A 12,176-nucleotide genomic window follows, 5' to 3' on the forward strand; every position below is an offset into this window, starting at 1 on the left:
TTTGCACATTAAGCAAAACCATGTTAAGCAAGGGATACCTGTATTCAATTTTTTACTATTACAATCATGTTAAATTATAAGATTAAGATACATGCTTTATATATTTAAATATATTATACTGTAGTATAATGTAAAGAAAATTTAAAATTGTATTTAAGTTTGTTCAGCATATTTTTTGATTTATTCCTAATTCAAAAATAAAAAAATGACTTCAAAAGTAATCTCTGCACACAAAGCTAGAACTAATTTAAAATCGTAATCACAAAAAACCTTTCACACGTTGTTTCTAGCAAACAAATTAGTGAGCACAAACGTTTTCGGCCGTTTTAAAAGGCCTTCTTCAGGTGCACTGAGGACGGTTGGAAAGTCGGATAGCAAATGTTTACGTGACGTCATTGTTTACAAGGGGTTTCCTCTTACAAGTGACATCTTAGCAGAGAAGGTTTAAACGAAATTGACCTTGAAACCCCTCGTAAACAATGACGTCACGTAAACATTTGCTATCCGACTTTCCAACCGTCCTCAGTGCACCTGAAGAAGGCCTTTTAAAACGGCCAAAAACGTTTGTGCTCACTAATTTGTTTGATAGAAACGTGTGAAAAGTTTTTTGTGATTACGACTTCAAAAGATTATTATTGATAGAATATCTATTTTTATTTGTTTATTTACTATATAACATGTTTTTTTACTGTTAGATTTGTGATTTTATTATGGAGGAATCTAATCCAGTGAAAGTTGCAGTTCGAGTTCAACCTCTCTTACCAGAAGAAATAATAAACTGTGCCACTTCCTGTATAAATGTTCTGTTTGAAAAATCTCAGATTTTGGTACCTTCTGGTAAAAAGTTTAATTTTGATTATGTGTTTGATGAGAGATGCACACAAGAACAATTATATAGGATAAGTGTACAACCACTCTTGGAAAAAGTGAAAAAAGGTATCAGTTCTATAAAAGTTTTAAAATTCATTAAATGCATTAACAGAATTTAAAAATTTACCTATAACTTATTGAAATGAATTGCTTGATTCTTATCATGCTACATTACAGCTAATAAACTGTTAAGGAATTAAGTGATTTGGCAGAGATATGCAGTTAAACTGTCATACTGTGTTTAATTTAGTAACTGCCAAATTACTTAATACAGTAGCCCCTTGTTACATCACACCCTATATTGCTTGTTCAGATATATATCAATTGTCTTTTTGTCTTCCAAATATATGAGTGCTTTAGCCAATAATGAATGGGCACATCTGTTATATCATTCCATCTGATACATTGTTCATTTGGTTTGTGTGTCTCTACATGCATGATGTAACAAAGAGCTACTGTAGTTTATTAGCCATGATGTAGCCCAGGGGTCATCAAACTTTTTTGATTGTCGACCCCCTACAACTTTTTAAAACTTTACATCGACCCCACCAAAATCTTTGTGTTACAAGCAAAAAAAAAACAGCTCTTACTATTTTAATACATTTCTTTTAATTTTACATTTTTGATATTTATTGTATATATGTGAAATATTAAAATTAAATGAACAGTGGCTTAAAATGGCTACAGAGGTGCTAATAACATCAGTTACTACGAATCATATACAAGCTTGCGAATGCTTGACATGTACTATATAAGTAAGAACCAGAGCACGGACTTGACAATTTCTGTCTGTCCTGTGCAACTTGATCTGTAGCCATTTTACACGTTGACAAGTAGCTGTACTATTAAATTCATTGAAACAATATTCAAGAACATAATGATATGTATAGTTATATTTGTGACTTTTAGTTTCAATTTTTTTAATTGACCCCCTAGCCATATGGACCCCGGGGTCGATATCGACCACTTTGGCGACTCCTGATGTAACCCAATAAAAATCTGGCAATTTGTTTGAATAATGAAATTATTAGGTGGTTTGTATATGTTGTTATATAAGTTACATTACTCTATTTTTAGGTTGTAATGGAACAATATTGACATATGGTCAAACACGTACTGGAGAATCATATACAATGGGAATTGATTCAGCCATTCAAAATAAAGGAATCATTCTTCGTGTTTTAAATGATCTTTTTGGTTTTGCTAAAGAAATGTCAAATGTCCAAATTTCCATAGATGTTTCGTTTATTGAAATTCATAATAAAGAAATTTATGATCTTCTTTCTGAGAGAAAGAAGAAAATTCAAATTCAAGAATTTTCAAGTAAAACAAAGGTATTTACTTTGCATTTTTAACAAAATATTTTAAATATATTCATAACAGAATATTATTTATGATTAAATTATAGAAGCTTTGCATTCATGCATTTTGCACATTTACATTTTGGTATTTGCAAACATTTTTCATATCCATGAAGTTAAAATTTGCTTATTTGTGGAAGAATAAGCAAAAATAATGTGAAACAATGCGTAACGATATAATTAGATGACTTTTTCTACTGTAATTTATGTTGTTGACCATTAGACCACACTATATATTGTAGTTTCTTGAGTTGTCTTAGCACCTGCATCTATGCAGACAGTAAACATTGCATTTTATAACAGAAGGCATTGTGTATGTTAGCATTGTATAGTACAAGAGGATTTTGGTTCAGTTTTCTTTTGTCCTTACAAATTAGCAATATCATTCATATAAAAAGACTCTAGTTACAAAATATCAAAAAGGCCAAAAAAAGTTAAAGTTATAGATCATTTTCATAGATAAAATTTTAGCAGTTTTGATTTATGCTATTATCATAAATGAATCTACCATAAAATATATGAAGAAAAACGACAGATTAGAAATTCAATAGTAAAATTTTTTATATGAAAATTTGTTTTTGCTTTCTAATCATACATTTTTTCAATGTATTTCTCCTTTTCATATTTGTGGAAATAAGACATACAAAAAATACTGTTTTATAAATAAATATTAAATTAATTCTCAACTTTGGAATCAAACTTTTATTATCAAAAATTTTTTCTTACAATAAATCAAAAAATTATTTAAAAACAAGAAACATACCTTATTTTTATATACCATGAACTCTTTTTAATCTTCTAATGGTTTCTGTGGACTGATGAAATAGAATGTAAAATAAGAAAAATATAAAACTGAGAAACAGGAAAATTTTTTAACTAATATTTTGTATATTGTATTTTAATAATGATTTTAATGTATACAACAAAAGATGATCACACACTAATCTTAGTAAGCCTCTATCAAATTGTTCATGGTAACGTTAAAAATTGTTCTTAGTAGAATAACATTCATAACATTTTCTTGATATTGAATTTATTATACATGCTATATTAGTTTATATGGATGTAGGTGTAGGTAAATGGTCAACAAAAATATATAACAGTTCAGAAAAAATGAGGAAATATTGACATATACCAGGGCTATCCAAACCTTGTCACAATAGGAGCCATATATTGCTTATCAGAAATATACAAGAGTTGCATTCTCTCTCTGCATATATATAAAGTTTAAGTTTATAAAAAGAAATATAAGTAGGCTGTACAGGAACCACAGTAAGGGTCTGCAAGAGCCACTTGTGGCTGATGAGCTGCAGTTTGGCCACCATGGACATATACAGTAATATATATACAGGGTGTATCGGTACAGCGGTTACAAACTTTCAGGAGAGATAGAGTACACCTAGACGATGGGAAATCACATAGCAATGCATGGTCGGAAACGCTTCCCTGGCGTGGTAGTGACGACACAAAACACAAGAAAGGAAGGACACGAACAGGGTGAGAAAACATGTTTATTATCCTTAGTACAGCAAAAATACTGGGACGTCTTTGGCTGGTGTACGCAATAGATGTTACTACACCAGCCAAAGACGTCCCAGCCATTTTATATATATATATATATAATTTTAAAAAACTTTTAAAAGAAAAGTCATTTTAAAATAATAATAAAGTTATGCTGATCTTTTCAATGGTCCTTTTTATTATTGAACAGATGTACTTACACCATATGCATTTTGAACTGTATTATCTAACAGTTCCTCCTCAGTGGTAGAAAAACAATAACAACTTGAACATACAAGAGTACCAAGATATAATTTAGTCACATGCTGGCAGTCATTTTTATATCATACCAATTGGTGAAAAATTGCATACTGTCATTTACTTTCAATTTATTTTTAGTATTAATGATTACTAAATGCTCTTTAAATTTTTTTTTATAAATATTTTTTCCTTATCGACTATTTTAATTTCTGAGGTATCTATATTAGTTTTCATTTACATATTTCAATCTAATTCCTGCTAAATGCTTTTTAATTCTTTTTTCTAGTTTTATTCCTGTCTTTCCTATATATGTTTTTGATTCTTGGCATGTACAATTTAATTTGTAGATAACTCCTTAAATTATATTGTTTTCTGTAAGATATGAAGTGATAAAGGGGTGTGTGTGTGTATATATACACAGTGCGGCAATTAAATTCCGGGACTGAAGCTATATCTCAGCAACCAGTAGCGACATCTGTTTAAATTTTATGTCATATGAAGTTTGGACATATATGAACATAACCTAAAACTTTTATTTAAATCGGTTGACATTTATCATTGTTTTTGATATTTTGTTTATCAGTTTATTTTGTTACATGTCGGAAAACAATAATGGAACAACGTGCTGTTATTAAATTTCACACTAAACTTGGCACAAGTGCCACAGAAACGTTCAAAATGATGCAAAAAGTGTATGGAAGTGAGTGTTTATCACGGTCAAAGACTTTTGAGTGGCACAAGCGATTTTTGGAAGGCAGACAATCACTGGAGGACGACAAACGTGTGGGAAGGCCAATAACAATTCGAACAGCAGATTCGATTCAAAAAGTGCAAGAATTTGTATCCAACGATTGCAATGCGACACTGAGAATGATGGAACAGGCATTAAACATTAACAAAGAGACAATACGACAAATTCTTAAAGAAGATTTGGGCAAAACAAAAGTCTGTGCTAAATTTGTTCCGCACACACTAACCCAAGAGCAAAAATTGATGAGACTAGAACATTCCAGAGAGATTGTACGAACAGCAAATAACAGCTCAACCTTCCTCAAATCAATTGTTACTGGTGACGAGACCTGGTGTTTTCAATATGACCCACAAACAAAACGTCAAAGTGTCGAATGGAAGTCAAAATCATCACCTCAAGCCAAGAAAACACGAAAAGTTCCATAAAAAACCAAGACGATGTTCATTGTTTTCTTCGATAGCAAAGGCATCATCTACCATGAGTTCGTCCCACAGGGTCAAACAGTTACTGTTGCTTTCTACTTGGGAGTTTTACAACGATTAATGAGAAGAATTCGTCGAATTCGTCCAGAATATCGCAATTCTGATGACTGGTGTTTGTTACACGATAGTGCACCGAGTCACACATCATTGATTGTTCGTCAATTTTTGGCACGAAATCAAGTCTGTGTGTTGAATCATTCGCCGTATTCCCCCGATTTAGCACCATGTGACTTCTCTTTATTTCCAAAAATGAAAATGAAGTTGAAAGGACGCATTTTTAATGATATTGAAACCATCCAAAGAGAGTCTACGCGCATATTAGAGGCAATACCGAAAATTGAGCTTGAGCAGGCATTTGAATCACTATTGAATCGCTGTAAAAAGTGTATTGAAGCAGGAGGAGAGTATTTTGAATAATTTAATAAAAGGATTTGAATAAAATTGTTTTGTTTCATTTTTATAGATCCAGTCCCGGAATATAATTGCCGCACTGTGTATATACACACACCTTTTTTAGCTTCGTTTGGTAAATTGTATTAGTGTTATTTCAGCAACTTGTTAGTGCTGTTTTGCCAAACTTAACAGAATGAATTCAGTATATTATAACATTTTTCTTTTATTCTTTTGAAGTACTCTTGGAATATTTAAATATTCAACCATTTTTCTAACTGATGAATACATTTTATAACTATTTGGTAGATCTTTCTGCAGTAAATTATAAGCTATGATTTTCTGTTAAGAGAATTTAGATTAAATATCCATATATTTAAACATTATTATATATGGAAGAGTGTTATGGTATACTGAAGTCATTGTGATAAGTTTGGCAAAACAGCACTAACAGATTGCTGAAATAACACTAATATTAATTTTTTGAAATCATTAAATAAGTAAAAATTATATTTTGTTTTATTGTTACTTTGAATATAATAATAATATACTGTATATGCTTGAAAAATGATCATTTTTAAAACAGACATTTATAATTTACATCATTAATCATTTTTTATCATTAACATAAAATGTATTTAATTTTCAAGTTACTTGATGTGAGCATAATTAACGTATCAAGTACAGACGATGCACTTTGTTGGCTGGAAAAAGGAGCAACTATTCGAAATACTGTTTCCACCACCACTTACTTGCATTCCAATACATCACATGTAATATTTATTGTATATATACATCATAATCAGTAAGCATTTCAGTATTATATTTATTTTTTATTTTTATGTATATTATTATTTTATATATTTAATTTTTATTTTTTGTTTTTAGTTATTTATAACTGCTAAATTTTTGTGTTATGTTTTAATAAATACAGTTCTAAATGGTATGATGTAAATATTTAAAAAACACTTTTTTCTGAATAATTATGCTTCTTGTTAATATAGTTCATTCTTATTTGCAATTTTTATAACAATGAATTGTCTATAAAAATACAATATATGAAATCAAAGAAACAAAATACAGGTAACCCCCGTATAACACGGGAGTTACATTCCAAAAAATTGCCATGTTATGCGAATCCATGTTATACGAAACAAAGAACTAGTACAAAAATGGGGATTAGGTTCCAAAAATTAAAAAACGTGCTATTATATTTTTATAATTAAGATAAATATCTTTATTAAAATTTTCTTAAGTGATACATATTAATATAAATTAAACAATGTGTTTTTCGTCATCACTAAGCACTATTAACCGAGGGCATTTTCTTTTTGGCGAGTTATCCTTATCCTCTGAGCATTTTTCTGCATTATCTTCAGATCCATGCTTTACCTTTTGCAAAAAGTATGTAATTTTAGATTGCTTGCTTTTAGTTAAAAGATCTTTATAAATTTCCTTATATGGTGCTAAGCACTTATGAAGAATAAAGCAAGTATGGAATAAGGGAAAAAACATCTGGCAACATCAAAAGCAGAAGCGTTGAGATCTGGCAACATTGAAACAAGTTTCGAGAAGGACCATGTGTTTGGACAGAAGGTGGGAAAAGAAAATTTACATACTTAAGTACTAATAGTTTATGAAAATTATTATTTTCGTGAACTATTAGTACTTAAGTGTGTAAAAATTTATTACATTTTATGTTGTACATGGGTTTACCCAATTCTCGAACTGTGTGAGAGTGAATTCGTGCTATAGAGGTGCCGTGTTATACGGGGGTTACCTGTATATATATTTAAAAGAGCAGGATTATGTTTAGGTAACATTTTTATCATTCTTACTTTCAGTGTTTTATTGAGTGCATTCAATGCATAAAAGATGTACACCACAGAGTTATTAGTGAAGGAAAATCCAGTTTTTTGGGTGTGAAAAATTCAGATAAATAATCACAAAATAATAAAATCAACATACCTATAATACTAACATTTTTGACATTGCAAAATCTTCTGGATAAACAGTTTATAAATAGAATGAAGCATACGACAATAAAAACTTTTGTTTCTGCATTTACTGCATGTATGAATCTTGTTGTCAAACGCGCAGTTCATTTGAAATTAAATGCAGGGGCAAGAGTGAAATTTTGTTGTAAAGAATTTGCCAATTATCTACCATAGAGTTTTTCCAAAATTTCTGTAGGCTACAGCTCTGCCAATTTTTGACCAGGTTGATTCATAAAAACATAACTATCTCATTGATCTTTATGACTACATTATTACTACAGTAGAGAGTCGTTAATCCGAATCGCAGGTTATCCGAACGATTTTCAGTCAGACTGTGTCGTGCTGAATCGAATGTTTTTGATACTAGATTTACTTCTAAAGTATAATTTTCATGCTTTTATATTCTTCAATATATTGATTTTCTTTGTACAAAATAAAGAAATAATTTTTAACGATACAATAGCCTCGATTATCATTATAAAAATTTTCATTAGGCTTAAAATCGATGAAAATTCAACATGAAGCGACACGCAATGGAGAAACATTCAACACGAAGTGACACGCTACGGAGAAAAATTCAACACAAAGCGACACACAACGGAGAAAAATTTGTACATCGGACAGGTTAATATATTTTTTTGTACATAATCGGTTATCCGAACAAATCACTAATCCGAACAACCCCAGTCCCCAATTGATTCGGATTAACGACTCTCTACTGTATTAAACTTTACAGTAGGAATAACATTAACACCCTGTTTAAAGAAACTAGAACTCTCTTCAGATAAATATCATGACAATTACTTCCAAATATTTAAATATTTGACCATTTTTTCAACTGATGAATACATTTTATAGCTATATGGTAGATCTTTCTGCAGTGAATTATAAGCTATGATTTTCTGTTAAGAGAATTTAGATTAAATATCCATATATTTAAACATTATTATATATGCAGACAGACTTTCATCAAATGTTATCATTTTAAATCTTAATTTGAAAATTGATAGTTTCTTTAATTGCAGAACTCACAAAAAAATTATAAAGGTTGTATATATGTGTATAATTAGTTTCACATCAATATTTTAACACAGATTAAAAATTATTAAATGTTTAGTTTAATATGACATATTTTATTTATTATGAAAAGTAATTCTAATGCAAACCAAATGATGATTTTGTAAATTTAATTACAGTAGATACTTGTTGTTATGGCTTCTCAATTATCTGGCACACTTTCCAGTGTCATCATCTATGAAAAAGTCATGCCATACATCTTGACTTCCTGTTTACTCTGTTTTCTTTTCATAGTCTTGAATATCAACATGCCATATTATTTGCCTGCTTGCTTCCAAAAGAATTCTGTGACAAAGGGCGACAGGTTATGTCATTCATTGTCTTTAACACACGATAATCCGACACTCTCACTAATTTGGTATCACTCTGTGCAAGGAATGGCTGGATTAGCATGAGTCTACTTATAAAAAAATAAAACAATAATAAGTTTTCAGTGTGCTAATTATGAAAACTTTATTGATATAATTGATAAACTTATATATATTTAGCTTTTAATTCTATTAGAAATCATTTTTGTTTTATTCTGATACTGTTTTGTATCTTTTTTGTATCAGGAGTACATCTAAACTTTGTTTTGTGGACTTGGCTGGATCAGAAATAACTCAAAGTAAAAATCCAAATATATCTAGAGAAGGTATACTATTCTTATTAAAAATCATCATTGTATAAACATTTTTATTATTAATTTTAATTGTAATTAATAGTATTACAATGTAATTTTTTAAATAGTTTTTTTTTTTACTGTTTTCTGTCCTATGGGCACTAAGAGGGCTTTTTTTCAGTCCATTGTGGGTCCAGAACAGATTGCCTGTGAAAAATTCCTGGATTTTATATATCACTCAAATTCAATTTGTGAGTCCTCAGAGCAGTTGACTGACACATCTTAACCTCCTCAGCTGTCTGTTTAAAAAAATTTATATAAAATTTAATAAACGTCACTTTAATTTTCATAATTTTTTCAACAATTTTATGAAAGTTTCTAATTAATATTATATAACACAATATAATTACTCTTTACTAATTGTTGATTTTTCTATTTGTACTTTATTTTCTATATTTTAGTTTTTTCTTGTTTTCTAATTTGTCCTAAAAGTTATAATTGATTATCAATAACAACATTCATAGATACTTATTTTAGTAATCGAATTTGATCTATGATAAATAGATCAATTTTCATAACCGAATACTTTTATAAAAGTATTCAATTTATGAAAATTGATGAGAAATATTTCTGCTATACTTAAAAAAAATTTTATTAGATGTTATATAATAAATACATTTGAAGTTTTAAATAATTACTTTGTGGCGAAAAGCAATTCAATTCGCTTCTTGATTTAAAACCTACTAAAGAAGGTTAATTAAATAGCCATAAAGAAAGTTACATTTATTAGTTATACAAGATGCAATTAGAGAGTCACAAGAGATGATAAACTTTTTCTACAGATACTCTATCAATATCTTCTCTTATAATTTTTAACAACATCCAGTTTACAGGTACAGGATGACTGAAAAGTTACTATGCGGTGAGAAATTTGCAATAGAATTAAACTTGCGTGTACAGTATTGCATGAGACTGTAAGTTGTATGTCCCGTGTTTCCACTTTGCAGTATATGGTGTTATTGCTCATGGTGTTCTGGTTTATGAACTACAGTTTTTGGAAGACTTCTTTGCTGTTGCATAATCTCCCATGGAATCTGGCCTGCTAGATTTCTAGAACTCTTTCCCCAGATTTTGGGACTTCTGGAAGACATTTTCTGCAGGAAAAATTGGAATATTGTATGCAAAACTTTACTTAAATCTTTTCCATTGCACAGTAACTTTCTGGACACCCTAGATTTTAGAATTTTAAAAATAGTTAATGTGAATACCCATGGAATGATTGGGTTGCTGTTCAGGCAATGAATTGACTTGAATATACAGTTTAAGTCATTTTTAGTAAAAATTACAACTTGCGCACATGCTCTAGCTTATTCATGTATTAAAACACTTACAAGAAGAGCTATAAGAAATTTTCTAGAAATACATTGCAATCTATTGTATAAGACTGTGTACAAAAGAAATTATGTAATAATTAGAAATATGTAAAATATTTTGTTTAAACTATTTAAAACTAAATTTTATAATCCTGTAATAAGATTTCAGAAAAGTGTGTGTTCACAGTATATAGGTATATTATTTGTTACTGAATTCCTATTTGGATTCTTTGTTTAGAACAGTGTTTTTCAATTGCTGGTCCATGAAAAAATTTCATTGGTCCTCAGAGAAATATCTGAATGTACTGATGCCGACATAGTTGATTATGAGTGACATTTAAATAGTAATCTAGTGTTACTGTACTGTACATACTTTGTTATGTACAGTAACTCTAGATAAGTGTATGTAATAAGCTTAATAAATCATAATTGCATTTAATTACTGGTCCACATAAAGTTATCCATAATATTACTGGTCTGTAATGAGTAAATGGTTGAAAAACACTGGTCTAGAACATTGGTTTCCAACCTTTTTTGATTCTCAGCACACTTGAACAGGCATGAAGCACTTTAATAAATTACTACAGGATTAGTCAACAGGTCAACCATAGTTTGACACATACATATAAAGACTTTTAGAATAAGCCATCTTATATATAGAGGACACATTGTGTCCTCTGTATATGTCTGCAATTATCCCTACCAGGTTGTATTTGTAGAGATGATTAAAAAAATGTTAAAAAATATATTTAAATTTATCCCATTGAGGTGGGATAAGTTTAAGTGCTATGAGTGATAATTGTAAATCCTCCAGTTTTGTGCTTAGGATTCTAAACATCTGTGTGGCAGGAGAAATTCTAAACAAACATGAATCTACAAGATGTGAACAAAATTGGGCAATTTTATTTTGCGAAACAGATGAAAAACACGAGAAACCTGTATTAACATACATCAGACTATGCTCAAATGAAATTATTTGATACAAAACTGTTAGCTTATAAAAATTACACTAAAAAAAGGTGAGATGCACTTTTTAATAAAATCAGTAATTTACCATTTAACTATTATCATGTAAATCTGGGTGTCCTTTTTAAGCAGGTAAAGCTGTTTGTGTGACTAGGCAGTACACAAGGAGAAAACTAAAAGACCCATAATGAAGTTATTAAAAAAACAGAACTGAATCCAAGTCAGAAACTGCAGACATTGCCTATCATGTCACAATTGGCCTTAATCTTTTCAGGTACTTTAATTAGTAGTTTACCTGAAAAGATTAAGGCCAATTGTGACATGATAGGCAATGTCTGCAGTTTCTGACTTGGATTCAGTTCTGTTTTTTTAATAACTTATTAAATTTAACTGAATAAAATACTTCCTATTTTCTTTTATTTGTAGTTATAAATTTATAATTATTGCAAGATATAGATTTGTATTTTTAAGTACTATTTACAATTACCTGTTCCTCTGCTTTTGACATAGGGTAATTGTAAAAGCCAAATTTTGTAGTTTCTATAGT

General features: G+C 29.6%; 1 protein-coding gene and 1 long non-coding RNA gene across 2 annotated transcripts in view; one reads left to right on the forward strand and one right to left on the reverse strand.

The window, feature by feature from the left end:
* LOC136974039 (chromosome-associated kinesin KIF4-like) overlaps positions 1-12,176 on the forward strand; it is a 30,406-nt gene that overhangs the window by 2,639 nt on the left and 15,591 nt on the right. The window contains exons 2-5 of the mRNA XM_067268814.1: positions 696-936; positions 1,948-2,204; positions 6,266-6,420; positions 9,244-9,323. Of these exons, the coding sequence (XP_067124915.1) occupies positions 711-936; positions 1,948-2,204; positions 6,266-6,420; positions 9,244-9,323 (718 nt within the window). The 5' untranslated portion in view covers positions 696-710. The remainder of the gene's footprint in view (positions 1-695; positions 937-1,947; positions 2,205-6,265; positions 6,421-9,243; positions 9,324-12,176) is intronic.
* On the reverse strand, positions 9,348-9,780 carry LOC136974041 (uncharacterized). Its single transcript, XR_010880583.1, has 2 exons — positions 9,701-9,780; positions 9,348-9,589 (listed from the first exon to the last, which is right to left on the reverse strand). It is a non-coding gene; the product is annotated as an uncharacterized lncRNA (long non-coding RNA).

This window comes from Centruroides vittatus, unplaced genomic scaffold (genome assembly GCF_030686945.1).
Source record: "Centruroides vittatus isolate TY-2023 unplaced genomic scaffold, ASM3068694v2 contig_337, whole genome shotgun sequence".
NCBI classification, from domain to species: domain Eukaryota; kingdom Metazoa; phylum Arthropoda; class Arachnida; order Scorpiones; family Buthidae; genus Centruroides; species Centruroides vittatus.